The sequence below is a fragment of the Corythoichthys intestinalis genome, chromosome 3 (assembly GCF_030265065.1).
Source record: "Corythoichthys intestinalis isolate RoL2023-P3 chromosome 3, ASM3026506v1, whole genome shotgun sequence".
Taxonomy (NCBI): Eukaryota; Metazoa; Chordata; class Actinopteri; order Syngnathiformes; family Syngnathidae; genus Corythoichthys; species Corythoichthys intestinalis.
In genome coordinates this window covers 52,496,927-52,520,490 of record NC_080397.1, presented here as the reverse complement: position 1 = coordinate 52,520,490, position 23,564 = coordinate 52,496,927, and the positions used below count along the sequence as shown (strand labels likewise).

Here is a 23,564-nt window from a genome sequence, read left to right as displayed (position 1 = left end):
GGAAACGTATGGTATCTGTAATAGCAAACAAAGGTTTCTGTACCAAATATTAAGTTCGATTTTTGTGATGTATCAAATACTTATTTCATGCAATTAAATGCAAATTTATTATTTAAAAATCATACACCGTGATTTTCTGTTTTTTTGTATTAGATTCCGTCCCTCACAGTTGAAGAGAGCTTATGATACAAATTACAGACCTCTACATGCTTTGCAAGTGGGACAACCAGCAAAATCGGCAGTGTATCAAATACTTGTTCTCCCCACTGTATGCAAGCTTGGCACACAACAGTGTACCCTCCTTTGTTTCGTTGAAATAAGTCCATGCTTTGGTCACTCTGTGCGCTTTTTTGGCTTTGTGCCGCTTTCCCCGCTTGAATCCCGAGCGTCTGCCTGCACTACATTCAAAATACAGTTGTTAGTACTTCCATTTTCGTGTTGTTACAATTGTGACCACTACAGTATATTTCTTCACATATAGTCTACCTACATACAAGCATTGCCAGCGAAAAGTTAGAGTGCTCAAAAGCCATTGCTTGTGGCCATAGAAAACAATATTATCTTACCCTAAGATGACTCCCAACCTTTCTTTTGGCCGTTTAGCATTTAGCGACAGACCTCTCTTTGTTCCATGAGGTTATTTTTGAGTTACAGTATATGTGACACTACAGTGTACTGCCCTGCTCTTTATTGGGGCCAGCACTGCTGACATCATACGCCGAGATGGCGTGCAGTAAGCTGGACAGAACATCGATAAATTCATTGCGTAATTGACTGTCCTGTGTAGGGTATATTCATTTGTCAACTGCGTTTAATGCACTGCACGTAGGAGGGAATGCAGGTGATTTCTCGTTCTATTTGGTGCCTGTCTGTCTAAACCAATAAACTCTACGTGAAGTTTAAAAGATGCATGCTTATAAAATGTGCATATTCCCTGCAATATTTCACGGAATTTCAGCATTGTTCCTTTCCTGCACCTGAATTGTACATCATAAAGACTGAAATAAAAGGCTGCTGCAGTGAAATACGTAGTGTGCTGCAAAATGTGAACACTAGCTGAGCTTTGAGACCTAATGCAAGAGAATCCAATTGATGTTGCTTAAGACCCAAGGAGAAGATCAATGGAGACATTGACTTCAAGACCTCCCAGTGAAAACGTATTGGATGTCGTGTTAATGAATTAAGCCCTGATGTTTGCTACCTAAAGTGTATCACAAAAGTGAGTACACCCCTCGCATTTCTGCAGATATTTAGGTAGATAATTTCATGGGACAACACTGACAAAATGACACTTTGACACAATGAAAAGTAGTCTGTGTGCAGCTTATTAATAGAGTTAATTATTTTTCCCCTCAAAATAACTCAAAATTTAGCCATTAATATCTAAATCCCTGGCAACAAAAGTGAGTCCACCCCTTAGAAACTACATACATCCCTAAATCTCCAAATTGAGTACTGCTTGTCATTTTCCCTCCAAAATGTCATGTGACTCGTTAGTGTTAATAGGTCCAGGTGTGCATTGGGAGCATAGGGAGTAATTAAAAACTTATATAGGTAAGCTAGCGAGCTAATATCTAAGAGGAACCCCGTTCAAATTTAAAATTAAACCCCTGGCAACAAAAGTGAGTCCACCCCTTAGAAACTATGTACATCCCAAAATGTCCAAATTGAGTACTGCTTGTCATTTTCCCTCCAAAACGTCATGTGACTCATTACAGGAGTGCTGTCAGCATTTCTGCAGAGATTGAAGGGGGGGGGGGGGGGGTCAGCCTATTAGTGCTCAGACCATACGCCACACTCTACAAATTGGTGTGCATGGCTGTCACCCCAGGAGGAAGCTTTGACGGTCTTATGGCAGGCATATGACGTAGCTGTCAAATAAAGTGTTATCTATTAACCCAATAAATCAACGATTAAGCACACTGGACTATAAGCTGCAGCTGTCCTCACTGTGTGATGGGATATTTACATCAAAAGATAACCGGTAACACTTTATTTTACAGTGGTATTATAAGACCATATCAACCACCAAGAAGCTTTGAACCAATTGGCTTCAAAGCCTGTTTGCTTCAAGAAGCTTCATTTGGCAATCACTGCTGCCAAGGAGGAGACAGTCAACCTCTGATGCCCTGCTGCAAACACTGTTGTCATCCAACATGCCTCCAAGCATGCATTGCAGCGATACAGCTGTAAATAAAATGGTATTTGGTAACACTTTATTTGACAGTGGCGCCATCAGACTGTCTTAAGACCATCATAATTATGACATGACACTGCCATGAGTATTAACGAATGCTTATGGCAGATGTCATTTTGTGTCATCGGGCAAATCACTTTAGAACGGATGTAAAAGATCTGAGCTGAACATAAATGGAGTTAGTGGCATAATTTGCCGGATGACTGATGGGGGAAAATATTATATGATGCCTTAACATTAGCACATTATGCCTTTGTGATGTACGATTGCTTCTGTGACCTAGATTGTAACAACTTCTGTTGTTTTTCACCTTGGGTCCCATAGATAGGAGGGAATCTCACGAGATAATTTGTTTTGCACCATAGTACGCGCTTCAGTCCCATAGTCAGGAGGCAATCTCACGAGATAACTTGTTTTGCACCATAGTACGCGCTTGAGTCCCATAGTTAGGAGGGAATCTCACAAGATAACTTAAATAAACATTCTACTTTAACCGCTGGGAGCCTCAACTGGGGGGGAATCTCATACCCTTGCGGGGGGTGGGGGGGTCTAACGAGTTCGGGTGGTGCGTTTTCGTGGGGACAGGGAGTGGCCACCCTTGTCCCCGCATCAGACGTGCCTATAAGAGTCGGGAGATTCCCCCAACTCCCCGGAAGTCTGCCAGACGATTATGTACGGGTCGCTTGGCTTTGTTCCTTCGCCGCTTTGCCGGAGCGTTTGGCTCCCCGCTCATTTGTCAACGGTAAGCGATTTTCATTGTTAAGGAACAGTTTGTTGTGCTGTAACAGTAAGGCAGGGATTCTGGGATTGACAAACTAGATCTAACGTCATCGTTACCACTTGTTCTTGTTTTGATACTTGTTGCTTGCTCTTGTGGGATTGTAATCAATAAATCTCATTTATTCTGCATTTTCTAATCAATAAACATCGTCTATTGAGCAAAAGTGTGCTGGTTGCTGACTCAACGCGAACCTGGAAATTTCGGAAAACAATGACACTTAATGAAATCGGTCATAAGCATTCATTAATGCCCATGATAGTGTTATGTCATAATTATGACGGTCTTGTGGCAGGTTTATGACACCACTGTCAAATAAAGTGTTACCTATTAACCCAAATACATAAACAAAGAAGCCACACTCCACTATAAGCTACAGGATTCAAAATGAGGGAAAAAGTAGCGGCTTATGGTCCAAAAATTACGGTACACCATTATAAAACAAGAAAAAAAAATCTTTTGACGCATTATGATGGCCACGTATACACGCAAAAAGTCATGTGTCTGTCCTCTCTTATTTGCAGGAAGCATTGTTTACCTGGGGATGATGCTGGGAGCATTCTTTTGGGGAGGCATGTCCGACAAAGTGGGCCGGAGACAGTGCCTCCTCATTTGCATGTCCACGAATGGCTTCTTCGCTTTCTTGTCTTCATTTGTCCAAGGATACGGCGTCTTCCTTGTTTGCCGGATCGCTGCAGGGTTTGGGTAAGACCGCTGAGACTGGAGGTCACACAAGGGCCAATTTGTTTGCCATAGTCATTTGTAAAGGTCGAGCCAAAGATGTGTCCATCTTGGGTTTCCTTGGCATTCCTTTATATCGAGTATATCTGTCTTCTTGCTCATTATTACTCCCTTTGCTGACAAAGAGCTGGTATCCATTTGATTTAATGATCGCTTAAAGCCTAATTCATGCTGCCTCCACTGCACATTGACAGTTTGAAAACACTTTGAATATACTACATCCACTGGCGTGCACACATAGATGCCAGGTGGTGCTCAAGCACTGGCCCTTGCCCTCTTAACTGAGCAAGTGCCCTTATAAAGGTTATTAAGTCATGATCCCGATTATGTTAGCAATGCAGCAGCCATAATCGCGTGACAGCGCCCTCTATCCTCCAAATGTAGAAACACGCCGCAACTTTCCATGCATATATTGTTTTTAACCCTTCATTAACCGTCGACGTGATGGTGTGCTCGTCGATGCATTTACGTCATCGATTATGTCAAGGGCGTAGGTTTGGTCTTAATATTGGTAGGGACGATACAACAGCATAACCTGCATGTACAATTTTTGCTGGGGACGGGACATTAATAAGACCAACATATTTGGTAAATGGGGGTCAGGGCTACATTTCTCACCAATATGAACCTAATTAATTGATAGGCTAAATGATTCATGCAAAATAAATCTGCAATAAAGGCATTCTATTCTATTGACCTATACTAACTTTCACACTGAAAATGTATAATGTCTTAATCTGATCATTTTTGTTAAATCTAGTCAAATAATTTTCTCCATCTTTTTTTGAGTGTTAAAGGCTAGCTAACAGATTAATGCGTAAGATTCTTCCACTTACTTTTAAGTAAATATTACTATTTGTTCGTATTGAGCTCATACATCTAAAAATTGGTTATGTTTCACCTAAATCAAGAAAAATATTCTTTCAAATAATGTTTTGAACAATGTTCTTGAATTAAGAACATTTCTGACAAACAAGTTTTTCTTTTAAGATTAAATATACAAACTTTTTCCTTAAAATAAGTCTGTTAAGCTTATTTTCCGCTAGCTGTTTTTCTTATTTCAAGACATCTCAGTGAGTAAAATCGATTTGAAGCACTGTAGCGGTAGCAAAATTAGTGGAGGGTTCCCCACCTCCACAACATCGAAGTCTCTTTGCATTACTTACAGTGGCTGCTGGCGGCGGAAAAAAACTTTTAATATCCCTCATCTATGAAGGGGCGGTATGTTGTATTTCTGTCAGGCTGTGAATGGGTGTGTGTGTGGGGAGGGGTGGGGGGTGAAGTCATCAGCCAATCAAATGTGCGTTTTAGGGGGGGGAAATGGCACATTCAGTGAGTGAAAAGGGGTCAGTGTAAGTCTGAACAAAATGAAAGTATTGTAATTAACTTAATAATGGTAGGATAAATTAGTACATATAGGAAGACAATCTAAATGACCTATATAACTGAAGTCATTATATAATGCAAATAAGGTTGCTTAAAAGTCAGTGGGGATAATTTGAGCATCCTTAAAAGTTGGTAGCGTTATGTCCCTATGCAAACCTACGCCCTTGGATTATGTCCACTAGTTGGGACAGCTCTACATTAATGCACTTTGTCCACTTCCAAAACACTAGTACAGTGGGGAAAATAAGTATTTAGTCAACCAGTAATTGTGCAAGTTCTCCCACTTGAAAATATTAGAGAGGCCTGCAATTGTCAACATGGGTAAACCTCAACCATGAAAGACAGAATGTGGAGGAAAAAAAACAGAAAATCACATTGTTTGATTTTTAAAGAATTTATTTACAAATCATGGTGGGAAAAAAAGTATTTGGTCAATTCCAAAAGTTCATCTCAATACTTTGTTATGTACTCTTTGTTGGCAATAACGGAGGCCAAACGTTTTCTGTAACTCTTCACAAGCTTGTTACACACTGTTGCTGGTATTTTGGCCCATTCCTCCATGCAGATCTCCTCTAGAGCAGTGATGTTTTGGGGCTGTCGTTGGGCAACACGGACTTTCAACTCCCGCCACAGATTTTCTATGGGGTTGAGATCTGGAGACTGGCTAGGCCACTCCAGGACCTAGAAATGTTTATTACGAAGCCACTCCTTTGTTGCCCTGCTGTTTGTTTGGGATCATTGTCATGCTGAAAGACCCAGCCACGTGTCATCTTCAATACCCTCGCTGATGAAAGGCGATTTTCACTCAAAATGACTCGATACATGGCCCCATTCATTCTTTCCTTTACACAGATCAGTTGTCCAGGTCCCTTTGCAGAAAAACAGCCCTAAAGCATGATGTTTCCACCCCATTGCTTCACAGTTGTTATGGTGTTCTTCGGATGCAATTCAGTATTCTTTCTGCTTCAGACACGAGAACCTGTGTTTCTACCGAAAAGTTGTATTTTGGTTTCATCTGACCATAACACATTCTCCCAGTCCTCTTCTGGATCACCCAAATGCTCTCTCGCGAACCGCAGACGGGCCTGAACGTGTACTTTCTTCAGCAGGGGGACACGTCTGGCAGTGCAGGATTTGAGTCCCTGGCGGCGCATTGTGTTACTGATAGTAGCCTTTTTTACTTTGGTCCCAGCTCTCTGTAGGTCATTCACTAGGCCCCCCAGTGTGGTTGTGGGATTTTTTGACGCCACGGGGTGAGATCTTGCATGGAGCCCCAGATTATAGATTATAGTTATAGTTGATTTCTTAAGTGTTTTACCTATTGCAGAGTCAGTCTTCCCAGCCTGGTGCAGGTCTACAATTTTGTCTCTGGTGTCCTTCGACAGCTCTTTGGTCTTGGCCATAGTGGAGTTTGGAGTGTGACTGACTGAGGTTGTGGACAGGTGTCTTTTATACCGATAATGAGTTAAAACATGTGCCATTAATACAGGTAACTCGTTAGACCTCGTTATAAGAAGTTAGACCTCTTTCACAGCCAGAAATCTTGCTTGTTTGTAGGTGACCAAATACTTATTTTCCACCATGACTTGCAAATAAATTCTTTAAAAATCAAACAATGTGATTTTCTGGTTTTTTTCCCCCCACATTCTGTCTCTCATGGCTGAGGTTTACTCATGTTGACAATTACAGTACAGGCCTGTAATATTTTCAATTGGGAGAACTTGCGCAATTAGTGGTTGACTAAATAATTATTTGCCCCACTGTATTTGTGCAATACATTTCGCCTAAATTGCTTAGTTTTTACCTTTTCGGCCAGATACTGTATCTTAAAAACTAAAGGCAATTGACACTTTTGACCTAATTTTTCTTTTTTAGTGACTCAAATTTAGTTAAGTCCCACATATTTTATCCAGGAAACGTTTTGCTTTTTAGACCAGTGCTATGTATTCTACATGTACACATAATGTGATTTTATATCTGATCTTTAGGGAGGTACAGCAGTAATTGCATCTGTGGCCTCGGGTAATTAAAAACTGTCATCGCAACCTTTAAATGAAATTAGGTTGTATGCTTTGTGTCATGTTTTGCTGTAGTCCAAGGAATTTAATTGAAAAGCCTAATTGAATTAGAAAATTTAAGTAAAAAAAAAGCATGTACAGTAACTGCTGCCATATATACTTGTTGGAAATCTCTAATTTCTATTTTCTGTGCTTCTTGCAGGATAGGAGGTGCAGTCCCCATTGTTTTCTCTTTCTTTGCAGAAGTTTTATCAAGGGAGAAGAGAGGAGAACACTTGAGCTGGCTGTGTATGTTTTGGATGATTGGCGAGATCTACGCATCTGCAATGGCCTGGGCTATTATACCGCATTATGGTGAGTTTAGCAACTGTATCACACTTGCTTGGACAAGTTAGATTCATCAGCTTTACGCAGTAGGCATGTGGATGCACCCACTTCAGGATAATTCTGCATACAGCGTAACCTTGTGATATGAGGGACTGGTCTCATGATTTTGCTGATTTTTTTCCCCCTTTGAATCTTAAGATATGAGCACTTTATAGTGGCAGTAAATTCAACTCACCTCACAAAAAACTGCTTTTTTGGCACAAATTGAACAATTCTTCAAAAAAGAGGCTTTAATTTGTTTATAGTTGTTGAAATTTCCTCTCAAACTAGAGTGATATGTTTTGTATTAAAAATAACCACATAACTTTACCTTTAAGTCCACTATCTTAAAGTGCCTGTGACAAGATTTAAAAAAAAAAAAAATCTAAAATAGCATTATTATGTGAATTAAAATCATATTTTGAGATGATTCGACTATATACAACAAATTGGCAAAGTGCTGATGATGAGAAATGAGTCTTTTAATCTGCCGTTTCGCCCCGCCTGTCAGTGTAGCACTCTAGCGCCTCCAGCTGGTGATGCTGTTGGCAGAGTAATGATTTCAGCTGGTTTAGAATTCAGCCCATTGAGGGGGAAGATTCAGAATGTGGAAAATGCGACAGCAAAATGTCATCATTGTTTTAATCTCTCTACACCAAATTTTTTTTTTTACAGGACATTATTTTTATCTAAGTATTTTTCCCAAATTGCTAAATAAATGGTATGGTCATGACAACACATGACCATTAGCATTCTGTGTTCCATTTAGCACATGTCTTGAGCTAAATGGAATATGAAATATTAAAAATGCATTTACTCAGTACGACAGGGCTAAATGACTGCATAATGGTCAAAACTACGGTTGTTCCGATCATGTTTTTTTGCTCCCGATCCGATCCCGATCGTTTTAGTTTGAGTATTTGCCGATCTCGTTATTTCCCGATCCGATTGCTTTTTTTTTGCTCCCGATTCAATTCCAATCATTCCCGATAATTTTTCCCGATCATATACATTTTGGCAAAGCATTAAGAAAAAAATGAATAAAACTCGGACGAATATATACTGTACATTCAACATACATGACATAAGTACTGTATTTGTTTATTATGACAATAAATCCTCAAGATGGCATCTAGTTTATTAACATTCTTTCTGTGAGAGGGATCCACGGATAGAAAGACTTGTAATTCTCAAAGGACAAATGTGACTTTGTATATTGTGACTAAATATTGCCATCTAGTGGATTTTTATGAGCTTTCAGTAAATGATAATTCAGCCATTTAACTTCTGCCCAAATGCATGATGGGAAATGCAACCATGACTGTGCGTAATGGTACCAATTGATATATCTTCTCAGTGTTGGGAAGTAAAATAGGGTGTTAAGAAAAAGATCAACTACTACCTTCCTTCCCCACTTTGCTTCCCGCGATATTTCTGATTGTTGAGAGAGGGATTGTAAGGCTTTAGCCAATTGAAAAAAAAGGCTTCAAAGCCTGCCAAAATTCTCTCTTCTCATTTTACGTTGCCTTTTAGTTCTATGTATACATAGTACTTTGCTATTATAAATTGAACGCGACGATGCGTGAGTGGGTAGTGCAGCGCATGTGTTAATTGCGTTAAATATGTTAATGCTATTACCGCCGTTGACGCAATAAATTTGACAGCCCCACTTTAACCCAAAATTAAACACTCTGGATGAGTGTAAGATATTTTGTCTGTAACGTTAAATACAATTAGAAAACTATTTAAATTAAAAAATATATATATATATACAGTAGGAGTGTGAATCTCTTGTTACCTCACGATACGATACGATTTGCGATACTAAACTCACGATAACGATAATCTGATGATATGGCGATACGCTTTTTGATAAGTTGGTCAGGAAATCATTCTAGGATATTCTACAAACTAACAAACAGGCAGCCTTAGAGTTACCTGAGACTCTTATTATGGTGGAAGATTTTGGTAGCAACTTGTTGGTCCCTTTTTTTTAAAATTAAAAAAAATTTTTTTTTAAACATTGCCACCTTTTTAAAACGATATCTCGATTCTTGGCAGGAGCATATTGATAACCTTTTGGGATACAAAGTATCACGATATATCACCATTTCGATATATTGTCACACCCCTAATATACAGTATATATATATTAAAAAAGGCATGTCCGATATTTTTTTTGCCGATTCCGATACTTTGAAAATGACGTGATCAGACCCGATCGATCGGCATCGATCGGGACATCTTTAGTCAAAACTAATAATAATAATAATACATTTTATTTCAAGGTGCCTTTCTGGCACTCCAGGTCTTTTAGAACTATTAGACAGATTAAAGACTAAAAGATAGATGAAGATAATTAGCTGGACAGTAAGACATAAGAAATCAGGGGTTATCATGGGTATGCGAGTCTGAACAGGTGAGTTTTTGAGTTTGGATTGAAAAGCAGGGAGTGAGTCGGTGTTCCTGAGATCGGTTGGCAGGGAATTCCAAAGCCGGGAAGCAGAGCGGCTGAATGCTCTACTGCCCATGGTACTGAGGCGAGCGGGGGGCACAGACAGGTGTATGGAGTTTGAGGACCTAAGGGCACGGGAGGGAGTTGTAGTATGGAGGAAGTCAGACAGGTACGGAGGGGCAAGGTTGTGGATGGCCTTGAAAGTGAGGAGGAGAACTTTGTACTGGATGCGAAAGTGGACCGGGAGCCAATGAAGCTGGCAGAGAACTGGAGTGATGTGGTGGACGAATGTGGTACGTGTTATAATGCGAGCGGCTGAGTTCTGGACCTGCTGCAGTTTATGGAGGGTCTTTTGAGGGAGGCCAAAGTGGAGGGAGTTGCAGTAATCAGGGTGGGAGGTGACAAGGCTATGAACCAGGATGGCATCAGAGCAGGGTGTGAGGGAAACTGCCGATTTCTTGCATCTCCCGACCGGTATTTTATGCCACCGCAGTTAGTCCGACTTTTGTCATTTGCCTGCCCTGGCTTCGGAGATGGAGGAAAGAACGTAAAAAAAACAGGAGACGTTCCATGCTAACCCGAACCGAGCGGCTCTGCCAAGTATCTGTCTCGCCTTTCGAAAACGAAAAATCACACAAAACTACCAGTCTTCACCGATCGGCCAGCCCTCGGCGGCGAGCAAGTTTTGACTCGTCGTTCTGCTGCGGCCCCGGCAGCCAGGCAGTGCTCGTCGCCGAGGACGCAGAGGGGAATGAATGCTGAAAATAGCACATTCCCGGTGGACAAACTAGCCGATGTTGGAGCGTGTGGCTACCCGAGCCCAAGCCGAGGATAGTGTTCTCTCGGTGGGCACACGAAGAGGGTAGAGAAGGGTGGAAGTCTCTACACAATAGAGAACCGCAGATGAGAGTGCGTGGCTGCCCGAGCACGGACGCTCATCGGCCGACGACCATGGTGTGCGACAAGCCGCCTGTCGTCGGCCGAGTGGCCTTCTCAGTGGACAGGGAGCATTGTCACCCACAAAATGCAAGTCACATCCTTTTTTTATACATTTGCAATGATCCCAGTATTTAACATAACATAAAACACGTACTCACTGAGTCATCCATCCAATGGTCTCTTGATTGTCAGGCTTGTTTTGCCCATTCTTCAGGATCTTTTGGAAATCCAAAAAGCCTCAAACCACTCTCCCTGGTGTAGCAACAAAAGCCTGCAGCATATTGGGCTGGCGTAACGCAAAAAAATAAACGAATTAACCCACAGTCCTTCTGCATACCATAGTAATGGCTGTATTATGAGATGGTTAGTCGGCTGAAGTCACATTCACCTTCTTCCTCAATCCGAGACCGTGGCCGGAAGTCCCTCATTTTCGTAGAACGGGATTCAAAAACTGAATAAATATACCCACCCATATCCAGGAGCATAAAATTCCACGTATAATATGAAATAAACATGCTTTTTTTCTGTCACAGGCAGTTTAATGTTAATGGCTAATGGCATCAGCATTATTTGTTCAAGTATACGTTCTTTGCTTAGATACACCTATGGTCATAGGTTTTGAGACTTTTCACTATTCAACTGAATGGTACCAGGCTTTCTCCAGGCAAGCAGGCAGGCAGCTGATGTGTGACAAAAATCAGACAGCTCGTGCTTCATTCAACCAAACTGTAGTAGCGCTCCCCTTCACATCCTCAGTAACGGTAACGGCGTTGCAAAGATGGGAAAAGTAATTGATTATATTACTCACTACTCAAAAAAATAATGCCGTTAGAAAAACCGTTATACTCTAATACCATTATTACCAACAGTGGCTAATAGTGTTGATTTTCTCCCAGGACCAAGTTTAGAAAGCTCAACATTATGAATGAATTACTTCAATTTCGTTCAATCTTTAATACATGAAATAAGCGGAAGAGCTTACTAATTGCATTTTGTCCATCTTCCAACATGCCCATCCTTTAGTTGTTTTGTTGGCTCTAACGCTGTCCTTTCTTTTATTACCTCACCCTTCTCTCTTTTCTCTCTCTATCTGTCTCTCTCCATTCCCCATCTTGACAAAGTGTTCTTCTTGATCAAGCATAATTAGGTTTTTCTCCTTGCTTGACCAGGACAAAGCTTGTGCTCGAGGTGATTTATGGCCAGCCCGGTCGCTGGCCAACTTGTGACGTCAGTGAATGTGATAGGACTTATGTGTGAGTGAATGTGTGTGTCAGTGCCGAGCTTTGCATTTGATACAAGGTTCTTCAGCGGTAACGTAACACTGTTTGATGTAAGCTTTTTCTACAGACTAGCATGAAAACAAACATTTCAGTAAGTGCATAAAAAATATAATTCACTGAATGCTGAACATATTATTCAAGTTACATCAACCATTACTACAGATTTTTGATTGATTGTTAGTTTGACATGACAGCACATATGCAAGAATCTGGTTGACCAAAATAACAGTACAGGTAGTCTCCGGGTTACGAACAAGTTCCATTCCTACACTGGCGATGTAACCCGAATCTGAAATGTCCAAAAATATTGTTTTTTGTTTTTAGCTCTGGTGGCAGCGTTAGGTCTGGCTGGACTGTTGCCTTACTGTATATGACTGAGAAGCAGACTCAGACGTTTGACTGGATGGTGTGGTGTTATACTTATGTAGGACAAAAGATAGCTGAGGTTTGGCCCTCATAAGGCTGTAAGTTGTTTCAGCTTATATATATATTTTTTATGCATTTGTAATTACAGCAACACTTGGTAGGTTTCAGTTTTGGTCGATTTTAGCGATGCCGGTGGACAAAAGCTTTTTGTCTTAAGGAAGACTGTGTTTCCCATGAGGACCAGCCCTGCGTTTCCCTCAAATGTAAAGTGCGTTATAAATAAAAATTATTATTATTATTATTATTTAGGGATGTCAAAATTATCACGTTAGCGGGCGGTAATTAATTTTTTAAATTAATCGCATTAAAATATTTGACGCAATTAACGCAGATGCCCCGCTCAAACAGATTAAAATGACAGCACAGGGTCATGAGCACTTGTTACTTGTGTTTTTTGGAGTTATGTCGCCCTCTGCTGGCGCTTGGGTGCGACTGATTTGAGCTGAGAATTGTGTAATTATTGACATCAACAATGGCGACCTACTAGTTTTTTGATTGAAAATTTTACAAATTTTATTAAAACGAAACATTGAGAGGGATTTTAATATAAAATTTCTATAACTTGTACTAACATTTAGCTTTTAAGAACTACAAGTCTTTCTATCCATAAATCTCTTTAACAGAATGTTAATGTAATGCCATCTTGTTGATTTATTGTTATAATAAGCAAATACAGTACTTATGTACAGTATGTTTAATGTATATATCCGTCTTGTGTCTTATCTTTCCATTCCAACAATAATTTACAGAAAAATATGGCATATTTTTTGGATGGTTTGAATTGCGATTAATTAGGATTAATTAATTTTTAAGCTGTGATTAACTCGATTAAAAATTTTAATCGTTTGACAGCCCTATTATTATTATGAGGTCCAACACACACCGTCCAATGCAGTGTTGTAAAATAATCAATCAATCAATCAATCAATCAATCAATCAATCAATCAATCAATCAATCAATCAATCAATCAATCAGTCAATCAGTCAATCAATCAATCAATCAATCAATCAATCAATCAATCAATCAATCAATCAATCAATCAATCTTCCCATAGCTTGTAGATGGATTAAACAACATTTTTGTTTCCAGCAGCTGTGTGTTGGATGAAAAGTAATAAGGTAATGAATCCAGTTGTGGCTTAACAATAGCATATGACGGTTAGCAACTGTGTGGCTTAATGTGGCTTAATGTGGCTAACCACCCCACCCCACCCGAACTTGTCAGCGCAAACGAGTTTAGTTGGGGGGAGGGTTCATGCCAGCGAGGGAAAGCCGGGCAGATGTTTATTCTATATATAATGGTAGCCTTACTTTTTTTTCTTCCGCAGACAAAACTTTTTGTCTCTTTTGTTGCTCTGCCATCTGTACAGAATTCGTGCAAAAATGTTCGCATTGACTTCCGTCTTTATAATTAATGGGGAAAGGCGGAAGTAACGTATGCCAGTCAGCACATTTGTAGTTTTTTTTGTTGTTCCTGCCACCCACCTCAAAGTTGGTGTCGGTGAAAGCGATTCAGACCCCCTCAAGATATATAAGAGGTGTCATCCAACTAGTTGTCAGTCGATATATTATTACAAATGTTATGAAAATATTTTATAAAGGTTGAAAAGTTACCTATTGTTGCTTTAAGTTTGTGGAGTTATGTGTGAGCGACTTGCTATGAGAATTGTAAATACATTAGCATTCGTAGCATTTAAGCTAGCGGACTTTTGTTAAGCAAATTAGGCTAATTTAACCTACTAAATTTACATTGATCAGACTAGATAGACGTTTGAACACCAATTGTTTTGTGTCAAGTGTTTTATTGTTAAAATGCCTGTTGTTTTGTACGTAAGTGCACATATGTGTGTTACAGCTTTACAAATTGTCAAAAGTGAAGGAAGTTAAAAGCTTCAAAAACCAGAATTGCCTTGTTTGCTGTCTGTAAAGATGAACAACTTCAACATTTACTAAGGACTGAAAAAATAAGATACTTTGAGGTACATTAACTCATTCACTCCCAGCCATTTTCACCGGAGCAAGGCCCTTCGCTCCTGGCCGTTTTACTGGATTTTGTCTGATTTTGCAAGGCCCACAGAAAATTCGGTTCTATTGCTATATAAACATCGAACCCACCAAAAGAAAGATTAGACTCTCTTCTTTCAGCAGAAAAGAAAGTTAGTTCATATCTTTCCCATTCTTTAGAAATCAGCATTAGAAAATTTAGTTTGAGCAATTTTCCAATTTCTGATGAAAAAACAGAGAAATTGAGCTTTTTGTCAAAGCATACATTTCAAACATAACTTTGACTTTAACACAGCTATTTTTGCTTTAGTTACATCCCAAACATCTGAATAATGTTTTCCTTTTACAAAATAACAAACAACAAGACAAATAGAGCTTTTGATCGCAAAGTAACAATTTATTTACACATAACTAAACTATTGAACTGTTGAACTATTTGCGCACATAACAACGGGGAAGGCTCCCGGCTGCTCCCGGTTGAATGAGGTGGCTCACAGTAATCTGATGAGTCCGGATCAAGATCGGTCTCACTTTTTTTATCATCTTCATCGTTGGTTTCAAGCACGGGCTCAGGAGTAACGCAACGTGAGCTCCGCAGAACGCGTGTGGAACCTGACGCTGTTGGGCCATAACCGTCTGTCTCATCTTTTCAAAACACTCCTCCAGTGTCGTTTGCATTTTTTCCCCGATCGTTCTGCACATTTTTCTCGCGTCTTCACAAGATCTCTCCAACTTCCGCTTCCTGACTATTTGTCTTCACTTACAAAATGGGCTACTGCCCTGCAGTGGCCAGTTTTATTGCTTTAAAATAGGTTTTGAGTAGAGATGTCCCGATCGAGCTGCTGATCGATCAGGTCCGATCACGACATTTTCAAAGTATCGGAATCGGCAAAAAAATATCGGGCATGCCTTTTTTTTTTTTTAATTAAATTATTTTCCAATTGTATTTAACGTTACAGACATAATATGTTACACTCATCCAGTCTTTAATTTAGGCTTAAGGTAGGGTTATCAAATTTATCCCCATAACGGCGGTAATTAATTTTTAAAAAAATGTATGACGTTAAAATATTTAACACAATTAATGCATGCGTTGCACGACCAACTCACGCATTGTCGCGCTCAATCTGTAATGGCGCCGTTTTACCTATATAGTGAGATAAAAGGCAGCGTAAAATGAGTAGAGTGAATTTTGGCAGCCTTTGGAGCCTTTTTTTAATTGGCTAAAGCCTTACAATCCCTCTCCCTACGATTAGAAATATCATGGGAAGCAAGGTAGCAATTGATCTTTTTCTTAACACCTTATGTTGTTTCTCAACGCAGAGAAGATATATCAATTGGTAGCACTACGCACAGTCATGGCTCCACTTCTCATCATACATTTGGGCATGGCTACAGTATCATTTACTGAAAGCTCAACAACTACACTAGATGGCAATATTTAGTCACAATATACAAAGTCACTAGTCTTTGTATTCGTGGATCCCTCCCACAGAAAGAATGTTAATAATGTAAATGCCATCTTGAGGATTTATTGTCATAATAAACAAATGCAGTACTTATGTACTGTATGTTGAATGTATTTATTCGTCCGAGTTTTATTCATTTTTTTTCTTAATGTATTGCCAAAATGTATATGATCGGGAAAAATTATCGGGAATGATTGGAATTGAATCGGGAGCAAAAAAAAAAAAGCAATCGGATCGGGAAATATCGGGATCGGCAGATACTCAGACTAAAACGATCGGGATCGGATCGGGAGCAAAAAAACATGATCGGAACAACCCTAATAGTAACGCACGCCTTTTCATCCTCAGTAACGGTAACTTGCAGAGATGAGAAAAGTAATTAATTAGATTACTCACTACTGAAAAAAATAACGCCGTTAGTAACGCTGTTATATTCTAACGCCGTTATTAACAACACTGCCGGTTAATATCTTGGTGTAAATATCCCATAATGCAGTGAGGACAGCTGTGGCATATAGTCCAGTGCGGCTTTTCTATGAACAAATGCCGTTTCACATTTGGTGGGTGGCGGCTTATAGTCAGGTACTCCTTATAGACCCTACTCACCTACGTCACAAAATGACGTGTCGCTGTATCCGGCCGCCATATTGTACCTATTTTTTAGACCTATTCTCATTGTTTTCAATTAGTCGTGCAAGTTATAGAGCAATTCATGGAAGCCCTGGTGTTATCTGACGCTGTAAACCCATTGGATGCGTTGCATAAAAGGCGTTACGTGGAAAAGCTTCAGTTTATCCATTCGCCAGATCCGTATTTGATGCCTAAATCTATGTTTTTCGACCCGCTGTCTTCGCCATCTTTGCCTGACCCTGATATTTACAACTATCTTGTCCACACAAAATCAGCCTATTCTCACGAAAGTTTGAAAAACTTTAAGAGCTTGGAGGCTTATAAATGCTACGTTGCTGGTTGGGTGAAACAGGTCCTCGTACACGAAAATTCGGCAGGAATCTTGTGCTCGGAAGGTGAGTTACGAAATTTTCAATTCAAAATCTTTTGTTCTTGCTAACATCCACTGTCAAGTCTAATGTATTTCATGTCATTTGTCAATGGAGCTAGGGCTTTTAATGTTTATATGGTTTAGCGATAGCACTCTCACTACATACATATATAATATGTAATAAATATGAAGTGCGATACCACTACTCCAGATTGTCCCTAGTTGAATTTATTTTTTGGCTTTTGACCTCAATAGTGAAATTGTAAATTAATTGTATGACAACTGTCTGATTATCCCCTTATAATTATATATTTTCAGGTAGTTCATTCACAACGTCTGAGTGTATGTTGTCGGCGATTAGCCTAGCAATGATCTTAATTGTGGTTGTTAGCCCAAAACCCTCTAAATATATATTAAATGCATCTTACCAGATATAAAATGAACACTACATAATCTGTGGTAGTCGTTTGGAGCCCAGTTTTCTCGTCGAATTGCAGCAGTCAATCTCAGTCTCCTCTCCGGGTCTCTCGGAATACGGTAAAACTTCAAGTCTCTCCGTCTATCTTCTCTGTTTTTGCGACCGACCGCCACACACGACTTCACCATTTTGATTATTAATGTTAACGAGCAGAAAAACACGCCATAATAGGAGGAATTTACAAAGCGCTAATGCATTAACATGACGAGTATATGGACAACATGGCGCGGGGGCGTGGCTGTGACGTCACGTGAGTAGGGTCTATAGTGCGAACATTACGGTAAATTGTACTGTTGTACTGTGCTTATATTTATATGTAAGCTGATGAAGCTATCTACTGTATCTTTAAACATGGGATTGTAGTAGGAGTAGTAGTTGTGAGGGAGTGCTGAGCTGGTCCACCAGCTGTAGTCAATTATGTACATAATCCTTGTAATGAGATTTCCAATGGGGTGAGTAAAACACAAACCCCGAGGGGAAAGAAGCTAAGCTCCATTTCTGTACAAAAGGCAATCAGTGCTGAACAACTCCATCCTTTCTCGATTTCCCCCTATCACTCACTCTGTGCACACTGAAAAAAGACAAGTAACAAACGCAGTCTGACCAAGAGCCAATTTATTCTGTTGAGTAGTAAAACCTTGAGTGACATTTATTGTTTTAAGACTAACAGTACTATATAAATATTAATTCGACAATTATTGGGCCGCATTTCAAATGAAAGTGAGACGGGGTAAATCGTATTACCTGGATGTAACTATACATCTTTTTTTGTTCTTTCTCTCCAATGACGATCCACTTCCTTGTTTGGAAACTAGCAGTAAGTATGTTGCTATTAAAGAAGATTATATTTTGAGATTAATCCTGAGAAGACATTTTCTGGCATAAACAAAAACGTTAACCCCCTTACGCTTACTGACTACCGCCTACGCCCGGTAATGGATAATGGCAGTGCTCCCTGTTGAGAAGCATCTCTATGAGGCACGATCTGCCGAGAGACGTGGGAGGTCACGACTGGCACTGCAGCAATTTTTTTAGGGGGTTGGGGGCTTCCTCACAAACCCTGAATCAGTGACAGTACATTTAACTTAATATTCATGCTGTTTTCATTTCCCCCCAAGACAATTTAGATACAGCACACAATAAATTTCAATCACTGCACCAGATTTTTTTTTTTTTTTTTTTTTTTACGGGCCCAAAATACAGTATTGTTTAATTTGTTTTTTTAGTTTAATTTGATGTTTGGAGTAAACTGTCATTTGCAAAATCATTTGTGCCTATAGAAAATAAATTATTTCACTTCATTGCTTCCGCTACTTTTGGGCACTCACACCTCAAAATTAGGCCATGTCTATCTGTGGTGACGCTCCAATGGTGTTTTCCGAAATTTCCAGGTTCGCGGTGAATCAGTAACAGGCACACTTTTGCTCAATAGACAATGTTTAATGATTAGAAAATGCAGAATAAATGAGATTTATTGATTACAATCCCACAAGAGCAAGCAAACAGATATCAAAAACAAGCAAACAAATGGTAACGTGATGCTAGATTTGAGTTTGTCAACCCCAGAATCCCCGCGCTACGTTACAGCACAACCAAGTGTCCCCTAGCAATGAAAATCGCTTACCGTGACAAACGAGTGGGAAGCCAGCAACACTCCAGTAAAGCGGCAAAGGGGCAAAGCCAGGCGATCCGTACGTGACCCCTGGCGGACTTCACGGGTCGCCCGGAAGTGTCCGGTTTTGTAAGGACGCACCCCTCGGAGACGGAGAGGTCAACTTCCGCCCCCGAGCGGCGCGGCCCCGTCCAATCACAAACATTTAAGCTACTTTTGGTTCAGCCCCCTTGAAAAAGGGCTTTTCACATGGGGCAAGTGAGCTGTGCTGCAACAGATGCCAACAAATGGTCAATATTATGGGTGCAAAACAAGTTATCTCTATGGGACCCAGGCGTGTAGTAAAACAATACTATGGTGCAAAACAAGTTATCTCATGAGATTCTCCAGCGCGTCTCCTAACTATGGGAACAAGGTGAAGCAATTATACATCACAAAAGCATAATTTAATATTTTCCCCCATCAAATAGTTCAAATCGTACCTGCAACATAGGACCTTCTAATTGGGGAATTTTCCTCCTCACAAACTTCTCTATCTTGCGGGGTGCCACAAGGCTCTATTTTAGGGCCTGTTCTTTTTGCACTTTATCTCCTACCTAAGGGATCAATTACAAAAAGACATAATATCTCTTGACCTGCAGCTTTATCTGTCCTTGTGACCCAACAAACAAACTGCTCTCGCTAAATTGATGGAGAGCATATCCGATGTGAAGCAGTGGCTTGCACAAAACTTCTTACATCTCAAAGAGAGCAAAACTGAATTGATTTCTTTTGGCACACCTTCTATGATGAATGCCCTTGAGCTCAACTCTGGCGCTCTGGCTAGCATGCCAATGCCTTTGAGCAATTTGAGCATATTTCATTGTCAACTCTCACCGAAATAGTTAGTGGCATGAAACCCACTAACTGTCCATTAGACGTAATACCAGCTAGCCTTCTAAAGGAAGTCTTTAGTTGCCTTGGATCAAGTCTGCTGTCCCTCATAAACACCTCTCTCAGTTCCGGTTCTGTCCCAGCTGCCTTCAAACAGGCTGTAGTCAGACCCCTTCTTAAAAAAACCCATCTCGACTCCTCTGTGCTGTCCAATTTTAGACCTGTCTCCCACTTGTCTTTCCTTTCCAAAGTTTTAGAAAAAGTTGTTTTTATTCAATTGCAAACCTTCTTAGAGACGAATTCCACCCTTGACAAGTTCCAATCAGGTTTTAGGTCCAGACACAGCACTGAGTCAGCATTGTTAAAAGTTCATAACGACATTGCTCTTTCTGTGGATAATGGAAACCCGGCTATCCTTGTTTTACTGGACCTCACAGCAGCATTCGATACAGTTGACCATTCAGTCCTTGTATCTCGTTTAGAACATTTCATAGGTATCCGTGGTAACGCTTTAAAATGGTTTAAATCGTATTTACAACATAGAACATTCTCGGTAATGATTGGGGAATTTTCCTCCTCACAATCTTCTCTGTCTTGCGGGGTACCGCAAGGCTCTATTTTAGGGCCTGTTCTTTTTGCGCTTTATCTCCTACCTTTAGGATCAATTATAAAAAAACATAATATCACTTTTCATTTTTATGCTGATGACCTGCAGCTTTATCTGCCCCTGAGACCTAACAAAAAAACTGCTCTTGCTAAATTGATGGAGTGCATCTCTGATGTGAAGCAGTGGCTTGCACAAAACTTTTTACACCTTAACGAGAGCAAAACTGAATTTATTACTTTTGGCACACCTTCCATGATGAAAGCCCTTGAGCCCAACTCTGGTGCTCCGGCTGACATTTTTAAGACGCACGTTAAAAATCTCGGAGTGATATTCGATAGCAGGCTTAACTTTGAAAAGCAGATTAGTTCTGTTGTAAGAGCAAGTTTTTTCCAGCTCCGTCTCTTAGCCAAAGTGAAGCCTTTTCTTAGTCGCCACGACCTTGAAAAAGCAATTCACGCTTTTATAAGTTCAAGGCTGGACTACTGCAATGCACTTTATGTTGGCCTACCCAAGTCCTCGATTTCTCGGCTGCAACTTGTTCAAAATGCTGCTGCTCGATTTTTAACAGGTACACCTAGACGTGAGCATATTACCCCCGTGCTATCATCACTCCACTGGCTTCCAGTCCATTTTAGAATTGATTTCAAACTTTTACTGTTTGTTTTTAATTCTATTTATGGCCAGGCTCCATCATATCTATCGGAAATTTTAACTTTTCGTAACTCTGGCAGAACTCTTCGCTCGACCGGCCAGCTTTTTTTAGATGTTCCGAGGTCAAAACTTAAACAGTGGGGAGACCGATCCTTTGCGGTTGCTGCCCCCAGGCTGTGGAACAGCCTTCCCTCCGAAATCCGCACCACCACGGATGTAGGTCTTTTTAAGTCTCGGCTAAAAACGCACCTTTTTAGACTCGCCTTTTACAAAGATTAGGATAGCCTGGTTTTATTAGCTTAAGGACTTTTTTTTAATGTTTTTCGATTTTATCGGTTTTATTGTTTTACTTGCTGGACTTTTATTGTGATGCGCTCTTTGTTTTACTTTATTTTTTAAATGTCATTGTATAATATTTTCCTGCCTTTTATTTATCTTGAGCCATGTTTTGTTGTAAAGCACTTTGAGGGCCTTTCGGGTTTTTGTAAAGGGCTATATAAATAAATTTGATTGATTGATTGATTGATCATCTTTAAGACACACGTTAAAAATCTGGGAGTGATATTCGATAGCAGGCTGAACTTTGAAAAACAGATTAGTTCTGTTGTAAGAGCAAGTTTTCCCCAGCTCCTTCTATTGGCCAAAGTGAAGTCCCTTCTTAGTCGCCACGACCTTGACAAAGCAATTCACGTTTTTATAAGCTCAAGGCTATTGCAATGCACTTAATGTTGGTCTCCCCAAGTCCTCAATTGCTCATCTGCAACTTGTTCAAAATGTTGCTGCTCAATTTTTAACAAGTACACCTAGACGTGAGAATATTACCCCCGTGTTATCATGACTCCACTGGCTTCCAGTCCATTTTAGAATTGATTTCAAACATTTACTCTTTGTTTTTAATTCTATTAATGGCCAGGCTCCTTCTTATTTATCGGAAATTTCAACCTTCCGTAACTCTGACAGGACTCTTCGTTCTACGTGCCAGCTTCTTTTACTGTACATGTTCCGAGGTCGAAACTTAAAACAGTGGGAAGACCGATCTTTTGCGGTCCGCACTACTACGAATCTAGGTCTTTTTAAGTCTCGGTTAAAAACACACCTTTTTAGACTCGCCTTTTCCCCAGATTAGGGCCTGGTTTTATTGCTTAAGGGTTTTTAATGTTTTCGGATTTTATCGATTTTATTGTTTTATTTGCTGTCTGACTTTTATTGCGAGCGCTGTTTTTGTTTCATTTCTTTCTTTTTTTTTTTAATGTAATTTTATAATACTTTCCTACCTTTTATTTATTTATCTTGAGCCATGTTTTTGTTATAACGCACTTTGAGGGCCTTTCGGGTTTTGTATAAGGCTATATAAATAAATTTGATTGATTGATTGATCGATGTCTACACCTAGCATTTGTAGTGAGTTGTAAATAAACGGAAACAAAAAAGGACCTATCTAATTTACTCCGTATGTAAACATTGGTCTAATGTGTAGAGTAGGAACAAGGGTTGTCGCAGGCAGTGACGTTTCCACAGTGAAATCTTTGGTTATCAGTGTCCACCTGATGGCAACACAAACGGAGAATTCGCACATCTTCACTTTGAGCGCAGTTTTTGAGAACCCTCGTTTAAATGTGCGCGTGCGTGTGGATGATTGGCCAAACCGTAGAAAAAGTTCTTCTTTTTGCCAAATACCCTGCTACGTGTAGACATGGCCTAGGTTGCACCACCCAAATTTCAAAATATTTATGAAAAAATATACATTTAAGCCACAGTTATTCATGTTTTGATTTAGTTTTAATTTGGGATATTTACTAGGGCTGTCAAACGATTAAAAATTTTGCGCTCCGTCGCGGGTCGCTGGCTGGGCGCCGGTGTATCAGCGGGGTGTCGCCTGCACCGGCGGGGGACCCTGCCTTGCCTGGGGCTTGGTGGGCCGCTGGGGGTCCCGTGGCGTGCCATGCCGGTTGGGGGGCTGTGGCTGTGGCTCGTGGCCCGGGTGGGCGGGCGGGGGTGGGTGTAGGCGTGGGGTTGGTGATGCGTCCCCTCCTGCCATCCCTGAAGGCCGGTTGATGGGCACGCGGGTGGCCCGGGGGACCACCCTGGGTCCCGGGGGGGGGACGGTGGCTCCTTTGCTGGGCGGCGGGAGGAGGGATGGGCTGCGCATGGACCCAACCACCCCCCCGCCCGCCCTCCCTCCCTGGGCTGGCTGGGTGGGGGCCGTGGCCCTGGGTTGGCGCCCGCGCGGTTTCTCCGCCCGGCTGTCGCGCGCCCGGTGGGGCTTGCGTGCTGCTGGATGTGG

At 40.6% G+C, this 23,564-nt stretch overlaps 1 protein-coding gene across 2 annotated transcripts in view; it reads left to right on the top strand.

The window, feature by feature from the left end:
- sv2ca (synaptic vesicle glycoprotein 2Ca) overlaps positions 1-23,564 on the top strand; it is a 126,033-nt gene that overhangs the window by 74,187 nt on the left and 28,282 nt on the right. For both annotated transcript variants that reach the window (XM_057831262.1, XM_057831261.1), the window contains exons 3-4: positions 3,500-3,680; positions 7,323-7,474. In XM_057831262.1, the coding sequence (XP_057687245.1) occupies positions 3,500-3,680; positions 7,323-7,474 (333 nt within the window). The remainder of the gene's footprint in view (positions 1-3,499; positions 3,681-7,322; positions 7,475-23,564) is intronic.